This window comes from Amphiura filiformis, chromosome 11 (genome assembly GCF_039555335.1).
Source record: "Amphiura filiformis chromosome 11, Afil_fr2py, whole genome shotgun sequence".
Classification (NCBI taxonomy): domain Eukaryota; kingdom Metazoa; phylum Echinodermata; class Ophiuroidea; order Amphilepidida; family Amphiuridae; genus Amphiura; species Amphiura filiformis.
Genome location: NC_092638.1, coordinates 20,570,360 through 20,584,301, shown reverse-complemented (window position 1 = coordinate 20,584,301; position 13,942 = coordinate 20,570,360). Strand labels below are relative to the sequence as shown.

The 13,942-nt window shown below is 32.5% G+C and overlaps 1 protein-coding gene across 1 annotated transcript; it reads left to right on the top strand.

The window, feature by feature from the left end:
* Window positions 1–2,848: 2,848 nt before the first annotated feature.
* Window positions 2,849–13,315, top strand: LOC140164526 (uncharacterized). Its single transcript, XM_072187826.1, has 6 exons — window positions 2,849–3,207; window positions 4,492–4,661; window positions 5,445–5,523; window positions 6,084–6,251; window positions 7,812–7,903; window positions 10,050–13,315. The coding sequence occupies exons 1-6, from the start codon at window positions 3,078–3,080 to the stop codon at window positions 10,125–10,127; spliced, it is 717 nt and encodes a 238-aa protein (XP_072043927.1). The 5' UTR covers window positions 2,849–3,077; the 3' UTR covers window positions 10,128–13,315.
* The last annotated feature ends 627 nt before the right edge of the window (window positions 13,316–13,942 follow it).

The following is a 13,942-nucleotide window of genomic DNA, read 5'->3' as shown; positions in this document are numbered from 1 at the left end:
GTATTGAAGATATGGATTTTTTCCCAAAACACCAAAAAATTAGGTCTTTTGGGGAAAAATCCATATGTTCAATATGAGAGGTCAAAAATTGATCGTCGGCTTTTCCTCCCAGCTACATGCACTTTAAGAATATATCATTAGATTTATAAAATTTACTTCGAGGACTGTTATATATCAAAATGTGAAAAATATCAAATTTTAATAATTTGTCATAAAATTTGTATTATATCGTGAATTTCAAAAATGAAAATTATTTGATATCAGAAAGCCATTCTTCGTATTCATAATGCAATTTGATACGTCTGATGTGCTCTCATGTCCCACAAAAAATACTGTCGAAACGCTCAAAACGCTCATTCCAGATCCCTTAATCAGATGCTAGATTTTAAATTATAACCAATTTTGTTTAACTTGACTATTTAAATCTCAAATCTCTGAATGATGTTTATGGATTTAGCATACAACCATGTACCAGATGGAGAAGATAAAATGTGCAGAAAAGGTATTTTGATAAACATGGTGGCTATGTAGGTTTAAGGTGATTCCTCAACGTTGAAGAGGAGTTTGGTGTAAACTTTATCTTCTATACCTAATTACTCAGAAAATGTAGAAAAGTGTGTTTGTATACATAAACTCGTGTTACAGTATGCATAACAATCACAAAACGTTTAAATGTCGGGCCTGAAGACATACAGGGTATAAAGCGTTTTAAACATTCAGAAAACACTATTTTTGAACACTTTTTAAACATTATGTTTGCCAAAAAGGTTTACAATAACATTTTAGTGTTTTGTCATATAAAAATGTTTTCATGACTTTTTTTCCAATGTGACATTCTCAGGGATAAAGTAACCCCATGAGAGTACTGCACAAAAAGTTATGGATTATCTTTGTTTTCTAATAAATTAATTTATATGTGTAAAGTTTTCCTAACATGAGCATTCCAAAGTGTTTATTTATTTAATATTATTTATTTTATCCTTACTTATCCAGTGTAGCCCAATTAAGCCAAATCGCTCCGCGTGGCTTCTTTACACTTGCGATCAAAATTTTCACAATCAAATTTTGCGCACTCCGCGCCTTAGTTCCGGCAATAAAAAAAAAAAATAAGATATAAACCCTAATAAAACAAAGTCAAACATAAGAATAACCTTTTTCTTCATGCTTATTTTCAATTCGCATAATTTTCCCCATAATACAATGATAAAACAAAAGAAATAGAGTTACAAACCATAATAAAACAAAGTCAAACATAAGAATAACCTTTAATGCTTATTTTCAATTCTCATAGTTTTCCTCATAATACAATGAAAAAAAAAAGATTTACAAACACTAATAAAACAGAGTCAAGCATAAGAATAATTTTTTTCTAGATGTTTGTTTTCAATTCTCATAATGTTCCTCATAATACAATGATAAAACAAAAGAAATAGATTTTAAACCCCTAAATAAGACAAAATCAAACATAAGAATAACCTTGTTCTTGATGCTTATTTTCAATTCTCATAATGTTCCTCATAATACAATGATAAAACAAAAGAAATAGATTTTAAAACCATATTCTTATGTTTGACTTTGTTTTGTTAGGGTATGTAAATCAATTTCTTTTGTTTTTTCATTGTATTATGAGCAAACTTATGAGCATTTAGATTTTCAAACCTTAATAAGACAAAGTCAAACATAAGAATAACTAGATGTTTGTTTTCAATTCTCATAGTTTTCCACATAATGCATTGATAAAACAAAAGAAATAGATTTTAAACCCCTAAATAAGACAAAATCAAACATAAGAATAACTTTGTTCTTGATGCTTATTTTCAATTTTCATTGATTTCCTCATAATACAATGAAAAAAAAAAGATTTACAAACACTAATAAAACAAGAGTTAAACATAAGAATAACTGTTTTCTAGATGTTTGTTTTCAATTCTCATAATGTTCCTCATAATACAATGATAAAACAAAAGAAATATATTTTAAAACCCTATTCTTATGTTTGGCTTTGTTTTGTTAAAGTATGTAAATCAATTTTTTTGTTTTTTCATTGTATTATGAGCAAACTTATGAGCATTTAGATTTTCAAACCCTAATAAGACAAAGTCAAACATAAGAATAACCTTTTTCTAGATGTTTGTTTTCAATTCTCATAATTTTCCACATAATGCATTAATAAAACAAAAGATATAGATTTTAAACCCCTAATAAGACAAAGTCAAACATAAGAATAACCTTGTTCTTGATGCTTATTTTCAATTCTAATAATTTTCCTCATAATACAATGAAAAACAAAAATGGATTTACAAACACTAATAAAACAGAGTCAACCAAGAATAACTTTTTCAGATGCTTATTTGCAATTCTCATAATGTTCCTCAAAAAGAAATAGATTTTAAAACCCTAATAAAACAAAGTCAAACTTTTTTCTTGATGCTTTTATTCAATTCTCATGATTTTCCTCACAATACAATGAAAAACAAAAGAAACGGATTTACAAACCATAATAAAACAAAGTCAAACATAAGAATAACTTTTTCAGATCAATTCTCATAATTTTCCTCATAATACAAAGCAAAACAAAATAAATAGATAAGTCAAACATAATATAATAACTTTCTTTAGATGCTTATTTTCAATTTTCCTCATTATAGGCCTATAATGGAATAAAAAAAGATTTACAAACCCTAATAAAACAAAGTCAAACATAAGAACAACTTTTTGTTTGATGCTTATTTTCAATTCTCATATTAAATGTTCCTCATAAAAAATACAACGAAAAACGCTACTTCCTTTATAAAGTCTTTGGAAAGTGGTATGAGCCCTCAATGACTTAGTGCCAGCCATGTAGGTCATAAGGTCACTAGCCAGGGTCATTGTCAAATGTCGCCGAAAGCGCGTGTTTTTGTGACGATCCATGGTTTAAACCGGGGGTTTAAACGACTGTGTTTTGTGTCTTATTAAAAGACACCCGAATAGACATTATAATAAGTCAAAATATTCGGTGTCCGTGTCAAACGTGCCGGCAAACGTGCACGTGAAAAACTGAAGACATACAGGACATTTTGAGTATTTCATTAACAATGCTTCAGGTAGCTAAGCTTACTGTAAGCTTAATGCAAATTTGTGTCGGGTTGTGGATGTCAACAGTATGTGTTTTATCACAGCGATCAATATGTCGATGCATTCCCAAGCAGTTTGTGGTTACTCAGAGTAAGTATTTTGTTCGTAAGCTAATTAAATGTAATGAGTTCATGTTCACTGACATGACTGATGATTCGTACAGATTGAATGATTGTCGTTTGATAGGGGTAGGTGGCTCGGGTCGTTACATTCAGAAACTTACTATCTACTGAAGATAGCATAAAGGCATGTATGTACGTATAGAACCATGTATTACCGTGTGTTGAGGCCAATATAGTTTATGATTACGCCAATAACCATATAAACACTATAAACAGCTATTAAATAACGCTAGCGTCGCAGTCCTATAGATTATTCTTTGTTTACAAAGGACGCTGCCCTCTCACGGTGGAGTCATGTTTTATATTTCGGCCGCATAATAATAAAATTTTGGTTCTTGCTTCTTGTTTGGATTGTCACCCTGTCATGAATTGGTGAGGGTGGGAGGTGTGTTTTCCTTTTCTTCAAAATATTCAGCAGATTATATCAACCATTTTTTTATTTAACCATTGTTTTTACGCATTGTGATGGTGGGGTTGACCCCCGGGGTTATGCCAAAACTATACAAAATCAGCCTATTTTAGCCACGTACCCCATCTGAACACGCCTCTGTTGACATCATGACATCTTCATGATCTATGTTTATACTTTTGTTTTCAAGAGAGCTGAAGCTGTCACTCAACCATAGCTCTCCTCTCTCAATTGCGATTGATGTGAGCTATGAATCGCCCTTAATTGCAATCAGGAGAACTGTTTTTATGACTTCACTTTTATTTTCCCATAAGTTTATTAGCAAATTATGACTAAATGTCAGTAAAACAAACTTGAAATCTATTGATTAAAAAAATGACACATTTTGTATTCTAGGTCTCCAAAGCCATGCATAATATAACTGATAAAAACAAAAAGGTGTATCCTTCGTGTAAGAGAATACCAAACAAATCCCAACTCTAATCCTAACCCTAACCCTAACCTTAATCCTAACCTAACCTAACCCTAAATCCTAACCCTAACTCTAATCATATCAGTATTTCGTGCTCTCTTACACTAAGGATAAACAAAACCTTACAGAATCCGGGTGTCCTTTATCAATCATTAATCAAGCACCACTCTCCTGAACACCTCGGCCACTCTCCTTAAAAAATTAAGACGAGTGGTTTGAACAGCTCTCTTCAATACCCTCAGGTGGAGTTGACACTAACTTGATAGCTCGCCTGGAAAAATCTAAAACACAAGACCATGCTATAAAAATATATCCAAACATGATCTAAATATTGTGTCAAATACTATAATGGTTGTTCATTTTCTACGCAGAATCTTTGGTCGTAGGGATTAGCAGTCAGTCAGAAACACCTATGATTGTGAGAGAGAATGCATACGTTGCATTTGATGCTATGACTGAAATGGCAGCAATGTTTATCAATGTCACGTCTATGGATGGAACAATGAAAACTCACTACCACGTGATAGTAGATGCCAAAAAGGTGAATATATTGTTTATTTATTTGCTAATACATTTATTTATTTATTTATTTATTTATTTATTTATTTATTTATTTATATTATGCATAATGTACTTTATGGTCATTTGTAATACGTTTGTAATTCGATTTTTTGTAACATTAATTTTTTTTGTGGTAAAAATTCAAAGGGAAGAAGACAGAGACTAATTTATCATGCTTTTGTTTCTCCTTATACGTAGACAATTTTTGTCACAGGAATTTTATTTTCTGGGGATATTTTTGTTTGGTGTAGAAGGTCAACCATTAAACTCCTCTCTTCTGCAAAATACAACATGATGCGCAATGCTGCAACTCTTTTACGTCGTGTGGTGTTATTATTCATTCAATGCCTACTCAAATCAGCATTTGCAGAAATGTGTTGTGATTACTAATATATTTTCAAAAAATAAAATAGAGCATATTTTCAACGTAGTCACAGGGTGTATAATGAAACACAAACGCAGAAATCGAGTCAGAATCTGTTTATACGCAGTTAAACATAAATAAAACAAATATTTTGAAATTATATTAATTTATAAACCAAAATATCAAAATCTGACATTAAAAAAAAAAGCAAGAAAAAAAAGCGACCCTGTTCTTTAGATTTTGGGGTCGGTCGATAAGGGCAAGTCAACTTCGTTTAAGATTTAAAAAAAGGTGGAAATTGTCATATTTTTAGGCACTATATAAATATTTTCCTAAATTATGTGTAAATTCTATTCGGTGGGTACTGATATTTTGTTAAACTTCTTTTAATTTTTCCAGGATATATGGACTATTGACCTTGACTCTTTTACATGTAATAGGACTCGCTATATCACCTACTTTAAGCGATGTGTACCTGGTATGTTGAAATATTTAATACAAACCCAAGATTTTGTATATTCTTATTCAATAAGTCTCATGCAAATTTATTTAAAGTTAAAAAGAGCTGTTGGAAAACTCATCCACAACAAACGCCTAATATTTGTACTTTTTAGTCGAACTTGAACAGTCAGCATCTCCTGGACGATACTGAAGGAGAAAGCTTGCAGTCGCCTGCTCCGCAGCAAACTGATGATGATGAACTAAAAATCACACAAAATTGATAAATTAGGCGTTGGTTAAAAATTACAGTGCTGAAGAATTAAAGAAAATGAGAAAAGAGATGAGAAGGGAAAGCAGACACATGAAAAGAGAAGAAACCTTATTTAAAAAGAGAAAAAAGGCAAAGAGGGAAAGAGAAGTGGATAATGAAAAAATATACTTTCAGGAAGTTTTTATGATCTCACCCACCACCTTGCACCCCCTACACACACACCCCCTACCCACCCCCACCCCATCACCCACACACACACCACCCTTAAAATAGTAAACATTATATTAATATAATGCTGTGATGCACATTATTTTAATGACCACCAGATGCAGCCAACCACACTGGATCTTTTTATGTCGGAAGCAGACAGCTATTTGGAGACGAGTGGACTTTTTTCTCCCCGAATCCAGCAGCAGTTGGCATAGAGACTCTTGCATTACTGCAGGATTCTTGCATACCTTTGAGATCAACATTTGTTGGTGAAATAAATTCAGGTACGTAAGAATATGTTATGTGTCCAATTCAGGGACTGATCCGGGTTTTTGATTGGGGGTGGGGGGCTCAAGACAATAATTGTCCAGCTCGCCAAATTAGATTGTACGGCATAATGTTACTCTATTGGTAGGGTTGGGCGAATCTTTACATTTTTCTGAAAAGTGATATAAAACAAGTGGTTTCTATGGCCAAATTAAAAAAATTTACCTCAGACGATGTCTGACGTCGCTAAATTTCAAAAATTCAAAATGGCCGCCAAAATGACGTATTTTGCCTACTCATCACGCACTTTTAGGTAGATACCACTTTCAATATGTCTATATATGGGTTTTGGGGGTCAAGAAACCCAAATCTGACCTTTTTAACATGATTAACCCTACTTAGAATGAGTTAGGTGTGTATTTTGGTAACTTTCTTCTTTTTTTAAAAGTAATTTTTACCTTATTTTGCTCAAATTTTGCTCATTTCCTTAATCAGGCACCTACAATAATAATAATCATACCATGTAGGCCTATCTTTAATATGGAAAGCTAAGTGGACATCTACCATGATTGTTTACTTGTTTGTCTATGCATAGATTGCTTTCAACAAGGAGAATGTCAGTTATGCAGGAGCTGAATGTGCGGCAGGTTACCTCAGAGCTACAGTGGCGCCTGATATCAGACAAAATATGCATCCAGAAAATCAGAAAAGGTTGATGGCAAGTTTAAAATGATTAGATTTACTAGCAATGAGCTCAAACAGTCGAAATGCATTTAAGCCGGAGTCAAACTTGACACATGACATAGACTCCTTCTTGAGAGCAATCTGTGCATCGACAAACAAGTAAACAAGGGTAGATGTTCAATTGTTTACTTAGCTTTCCATGTTAAAGGTAGGCCTACATAGTATGATTATTTATATTGTAGGTGTCTGATGGTTTTAAAACTATGGAAATTAGCAAAATTTGAGCAAAATACGGTAAAAATTACTTGGAAAAAAGAAGAAAATTACCAAAATATACACATAACTCATTCTAGGTAGAGGTCTGATTTGGGTGTCTTGACCCCCAAAACCCATATATAGACATATTAAAAGTGGTATCTACCTAAAAAGTGTGTGGTGATTAGGTATGAACAGCATTACTATTGGTAGTATTGTTTTAAATTCTAAGTTCTACATATATTTAGCTTTTTAAGGATTTTAGATTTTAAAAATTGGACTTTTATAATAAAAGGTACAGGATATTGTATAAAAGTTGTGAATTCCAAGTTTGAACAAAGCAACCTATTTCAAAAATTAATTATTCACGAAGTTAAAATTGTTTATTAAGAAAACCTGTGCTCATGTTTTAAAGATATCATATGACCGAACAGGTTTTATATAGCTTAATAGTCTTAGCATCAAAAAATCAAAACCCATCCTATTCGATATTGATCAGTTTTTAATATTTATGTGGGACACTTAGGTCAATAAACATAGGCTCAATCCTTTTGAATTTGAATGCAATAACAATTAGTCACATTCTGAACAGTTTAATTAATTGTATGATTTAATAATTATCTCTCTCTCTCCATCAGTTCAAGTAACAGCATCAATAGCATTCGATGATTATCAAGAAGGGATTGCAAATCCGGACAAGTTCTTTAAGATTCCTGATTATTGTCCTCTGGTAAGATATTTGATTTTCTGCGGCGGGTATGGTACTGTTATCACTGTAAAAATTGATAACACTTAATAAACACTAAAACACGTTTATTTTTATATTTTACACATAAAAGTATAGGAGGCGTAGCATACGATTAACATCATAACACGTTTATTAGGGTGATTCAGAAATACAAAAGTTTTTATTTTTTGATGGGCCAACATCTAATTTTGTTCATTTTGGTGTAAAAATGTATCATGCAAAATTTCATAAAATTTAGATCAACTTTGGAGGGTGCGCCCGGGCTTTGAAGTTTTGTACGCAAAGTCAATAGGGTTTTGGTGCAAAATTTTTCTCCAACGGGTTTTTCACACAAAGACTCATCTTATGTGGGTGAATTTCTCAGGTGTGTTAGATACACATGTTTCCTATGTAAACCCATCGGAAATTTAAATCACCAAGTTCAAGATTGTCTATAAAAATGAAAAAAGTACATTCAACGAAGAGGGAGTGAATCCTCTCAGTAGCACTGCTGATAGTTCAACTTCTTGTAACAGGCAAATGAATAAACTCCTGAATATTAACAAAGGCATATGCACTATCTATTACAGGTTGTAACTGATTGTTACATAATTATCTAGCAGTATGAAAGAAGACCTCCCACCATCAGACATCAAGTTGTAGGCTCCCATAATGCTTCCTGCATAATGCTAGGATTTCTAGCCATTATGAGTTATGAATAGAGCCATTTGATCATTAAACTCAATAGATACAATGCACCATGGGAAGAGGAGAGATGGACATTTTGTATTCTCTATAGTATTTCCAAGTGGATGACAGGTCACTGAAGCTGAAAATACAATAGAGAATATTTATACCATTCATTCATTCTATTATAGGCTATCCTAATTATAATATTTTCCTTTGGTCAGAGGACTGGCCAAATGTTTTAGCTGTTCTGTCTTCTGCTTTCCCACCATTGAAACAATTGAGTTAATTTTTGAATTTTCTCCGCTTGTCAATATTTTCATTTAATTTTTCTTACATATTTGTTTCATGAATACCTAAGACTACATACTAACAGTTTTATAGCATAGTTGGATAAGTTAATTATTACTTTCTGGTGGTTGAGTGAAAATCACAAAAAATCCTCATAGACTTCACACACAAAACTTCAAAGCCCGGGCACACCCTCTAAAAATTATTTGAATTTCGTGAAATTTTGCATGATGTATTTTTACACCAAAATGAACAATATTAGGGGTTGGCCCGTTGAAAAATCAAAACTTTTGTATTTTTGAATCACCCTAACGTTTATAGATGTTTTTGTGATAAAAATATAAACACTCCTACACGTTTATATCACCGATATAAACATGTTAAAGTGTTATTAATCCATCAATAAATCCTTCTATAAACGTGTAATAGTGTTAATCGTATGCTTTTACGTGTAGAATATAAATGACGCATTTTAGTGTTTATTAAGTGTTATTCGTTTTTTTTTACAGTAGGTTGGTGGGTGTGGCGTGTATGGGGTGGTGGGTGGACGCAAGTGTGTTGGGGGACAACGAGGATAGGAAAGTATGTTGGTAAGATGTTTGATTTTCTGCGGCGGTTATGTGTTTCTGTTAGGATGCTGGGGTGTCTGGTGTGTCTGGTGTGTGTGGGGGTGGGTGTGTGTGTGGGGGTGTTAGTGGTCAAAAAGGATATGAATGTATGCTCGTATATCGGAACAAAATTAAAACTCGGGACTAGAACAAAGACAGCGATGTGATAGAAAGGGAGGGAAGGAGCAAGAAAGTGACATTATAAGGGGAAATATGAAACGGTATTTTTTGGTATATAACCACATACAGAGACATACTATTACTATATGTACTGCATGTACCGTAAAAATTAGTTAATAAGCATACCGTATGTACCTATTAACGAGATGCTCGGACAAGAACGAATTTTAGGGCAATTTGTTAAACTTCATTTTTGCCACAGATATTTGTAAATTAAAAAAAAATGAAAAGTTGAACAAAATACTGTTAATAGGCACATATGCTTATTAACGATTTTTACGGTACATGCAGTGCTAATAATTTTAAAGTTAAGTCAGTAGTATTTTGATATATGTAATTTTTTGTAACATGCTGTTTTTTGCTTCTTTTTCTTACTTTCACAGAAAATCGGCACCAAAAGGGTTCCAGTAAAAACTGGCGCACTTTGGTACCAACCTGTGGCGGGACATTTTATTATATAGCTTTCAGACTCTTACTCTCGGACACTAAAAGGTTGGATTACACACCCCACCCTACCCAGGCACACCTGCCCACCATACTCGTATAATACATACGCAAAGTACACAAGTTTACACATACAAAAGTATTAAGGTTGGTCTGAACCCTGGAATTAGGGAAACTTTCGGGCCTCATAACTTCCCAATTGTTGGTCTAAAGTATATAAAAGTATACATATTTAGAATGGCAAATCCCAAAAATAACGGTTTTTTTTAAATTAATTTTTAAAAACTAGATCAAAATATCTAGGACCCGTTTTTTAATTTTGTTGAATTTCGACCAACTTTGAGAAATTTGCACCAAAAATGGTCAAAAAATGCTGATTTTTCAAAAATATCATAAAAAAAGCCCGATTTTGGCCCAAATTTTAAATATTTTTGGCCCAAATTTGACCTCACAGATGAACTTATCAAGTCTTTGCCATTCTTAATAATTATGTATACTTATATATACTTTAGACCAACAATTTAGAAGTTATGAGGCCCGAAAGTTTCCATAATTCCAGGGTTCAGACCAACCTTAAAGGGACATGCAGAGATAAACAAGTTGTACACAAATTAATTTTGTGGAGAATATGTAGGAAGCAGATAAGTTGGTCTGTGATGTTAGGGTTTGGGATGTGAATATTGTGCGGTTAGAAGCTATTATTCTGGTGCTAGATTTTAAATTATAACGCAATTTTGTGCAAACATTTTAATCTAAAATATCTGAATGACTCTTATGGGTATAGCAATACAACAAGATTTTGTGGAGAAGATTTCACAATGGTATTGTTTTTGCATACGTCTCAAACAAATGAAATGATTGTGCAGAAAAAGTATTTTGATAAACATGGTGGCCATGCAGGATCAAGGGAGATGTTATTCCTCGGGTTGAAGAGCTGTTTGGTGTCAACTTTATCTTATTACTATACCTAATTACTCCGGGGGGGGGGGGTACTCAAGTTTGGTTTTGGTAGGGACGTGCCGCTGAGATTTTGGAAGTGGACCCATAAATATACCAATTTTTCAATATACCAAAATAGGCTTTGAAAAAGGGGTCATTGATATACCAGAAGGCCGAAAATGCTACCCATGTTTGCGGCACGTCCCCGTATGGTCATTTGTACTGAGTACCCCCCCGGGTAATTACTCAGAAAATTGTTAAGTGTCTGTATACATAAACTCGTGTTACATAAGATAACAAACACAAAACGTTTACAGAAAACGTTTAAATGCCGGGCATGAAAACATACAGTGAATAAAACGTTTTAAACTTTCAGAAAACAATTATTTTTTACACTCTAACATGTTTGCCAAAAAAGTTTACATTTTATAATATTGTTGTAGTGTTTTGTCATATAAACCGTTTTAAAAATGTTTCATGACTTGGGATTCTCAGGGATAAATCACTAGAGAGTATACGGTACCACACAAAATGGATTATCTTTGTTTTCTAATAAATTTATTTATATGTGTAAAGTTTTCCTAACTTGAGCATTCCAAAGTGTTTATTTATTTATTATTTAGTTTATTCTTACTTATCCAGTGTAGCCCATTAAGCCAAATAATAGATGTAGCCTGGCCTGCTTTTTGTGGGATATGAGAGCACATCGGACATATCGAATTGCATTCTGAATACGAGGAATGTCCTTCTGATATCAAGTAATTTTGATTTTTTGAAATTGACGATATAAAACACATTTGATGGCAAATTATTAAAAACTAATATTTTTTTTATTTTTCATATTTAACAGTCGTCGAAGTAAAATTTATAAATCTACTGATATGTACTTAAAGTGTGTGTAGCTGGGAGGAAACCCCGACGATCATTTGCAAATTTTGACCTTTATATTAAAGATACAAATTTTTTCTCTCAAACAGAATCAAATCATGTATATCTTTAACACGAATAGTCAACATTTTCAAATGATCGTCGGCTTTTCCTCCCAGCTACACACACTTTAAGTAAATATAATTGATGAGTCTGACACGTAAAAATAAGATCCAAATAATTTATAGACTAATTTTATATCATGTATATCAAGTCATGAATAAAGTATACATTCAGCATATTTTCAAGAGTATCCAATATTGCTTTTTGTAGAGGCAGGCTTTTAATAGTAAAACATCAAAATTGATAATAATAATTATACCAATCATTTTGATACAGCTTGTACATTGGAAAACACTACATGTATTGATTTGAAGGAATTGCAAATAGGCCTATGTCATATCGCACATATAAATGTGCTATTTATTTTGTAAAAGCACAAAATATTATCACATTCTAAGAGATTCTTAACACTATAATAAATTAATTTGATATACCGTATTCATTCCAATAAGCGCCCATGCCCCAATAAGCGCCCACCCAGGGTATTTTCAATTTGCTAAAGGCGGGTACCATCAATGTTGAAGTGACGGATAGACGTCGTTACAGTGAAATAGCTGGAGGACTAGATTTCTACATCAGAAAAGATACTAGAACATTCTCAGGACCCATTTATAACATACATAAATTTGTCTCTAATAAACGCCCCTAACAAAAAAATTAGGTAAACCAGGTAAAAAATTAGCGCCCACCAAAAATAACTTTGTTAAGCGCCCTGGGCGCTTATTAGAATGGTAATTTGATAAATTCTGTTGTGACAGAAAACCATAGTATCAAAGAGCAGTTTAAATTATCAAAAGTTACTGTAAACAATTATCCTGGTATTCTATAACTCCCAGTCTCAGAAAAATAAATATGTGATGGAAAGTATTGCGGATTTCGGTTCCAATTTGCTAAAAATACAGACATACACTCTAAGAAATAAAGGTACATGTACTAGATAGAACCTTTTTTGTCCTCTTAGGAGAACCATCCCTCTTGAATCTTTAAAAAAGGTTCTTTAATTTTAAAGAACCCTTAAAAGTTCTCTAAACAACCAAAAACGGTTCTGTATCACATTTTGGGGGCCATTTTTAATGGTTTAGGAACCATTTTTGGTTCTTTAGAGAACCTGTAAGGGTTTTCCTGAGAGGACAAGTTTAGAACCTTTCTAGAACCTTTATTTCTTAGAGTGTAGGCCTACATAAGTGTTCCATAATATGAAATACGTTCGTACAAATGTATTGTGTCTGTATACACAAAATACCGTAAAAAAAACGATAATAAGCATAAACGAGTTGCTTGGACAATCACGAATTTTTAGGTTGGTTTGTTAAGCTTTTTCATTTTTTTTTCGTTTAATTGTAACATAAATATCTGTAAATTCAAAGAAAAAAATCAAAAAGTTTAACAAACTATCCTAAAATCCGTTCTTTTAGTGTCCGAGCAACTCGTTAATAGGCATATACTTGTATGCTTTATTGATTTTTTACGGTAGTACTACATAGGTAACAAGTAACGATTTCTTTCAGCAGCCGTATGTCGACATTTTGTGAGCAAAATCTTATGCACACGCACAACGTTTTACAGAAAATGTCGGACTATATAAAGGGTATAAAACATTTTATAACATTCAGAAAACATTATTGAAAACTTTTTAACATAGGTTATTATTAAGTGTAGACAAAATATTTTGAAACATCGTTGGCCAACAATATTATACAATAGCATTTTGACTTAGTTTTTGTCCTACAAAACGTTTAAAAAAGGCTTTTATATAATCCAACATTTACATGCTATAAAAACGTTTGATCATGTAAAAAGTTTACTTTGGGGGATTCTTATGAAAATTGTTCCTGGTTTTGTAGGAACGAAACAAATATCCATAATAATTATACATGATAAAAAAATATACACATCATTCCAG

What these genes read in the sequence shown, in the direction of transcription:
- LOC140164526 (XM_072187826.1), top strand. Translation starts at nt 3,078, where the DNA reads ATGCTTCAGGTAGCTAAGCTTACTGTAAGCTTAATGCAAATTTGTGTC. An exon ending in TGTTGGTGAAATAAATTCAG is followed by an intron (nt 6,252 to 7,811) that starts GTACGTAAGAAT and finishes TCTCTCCATCAG; the next exon opens with TTCAAGTAACAGCATCAATA. An exon ending in TTCCTGATTATTGTCCTCTG is followed by an intron (nt 7,904 to 10,049) that starts GTAAGATATTTG and finishes TTACTTTCACAG; the next exon opens with AAAATCGGCACCAAAAGGGT.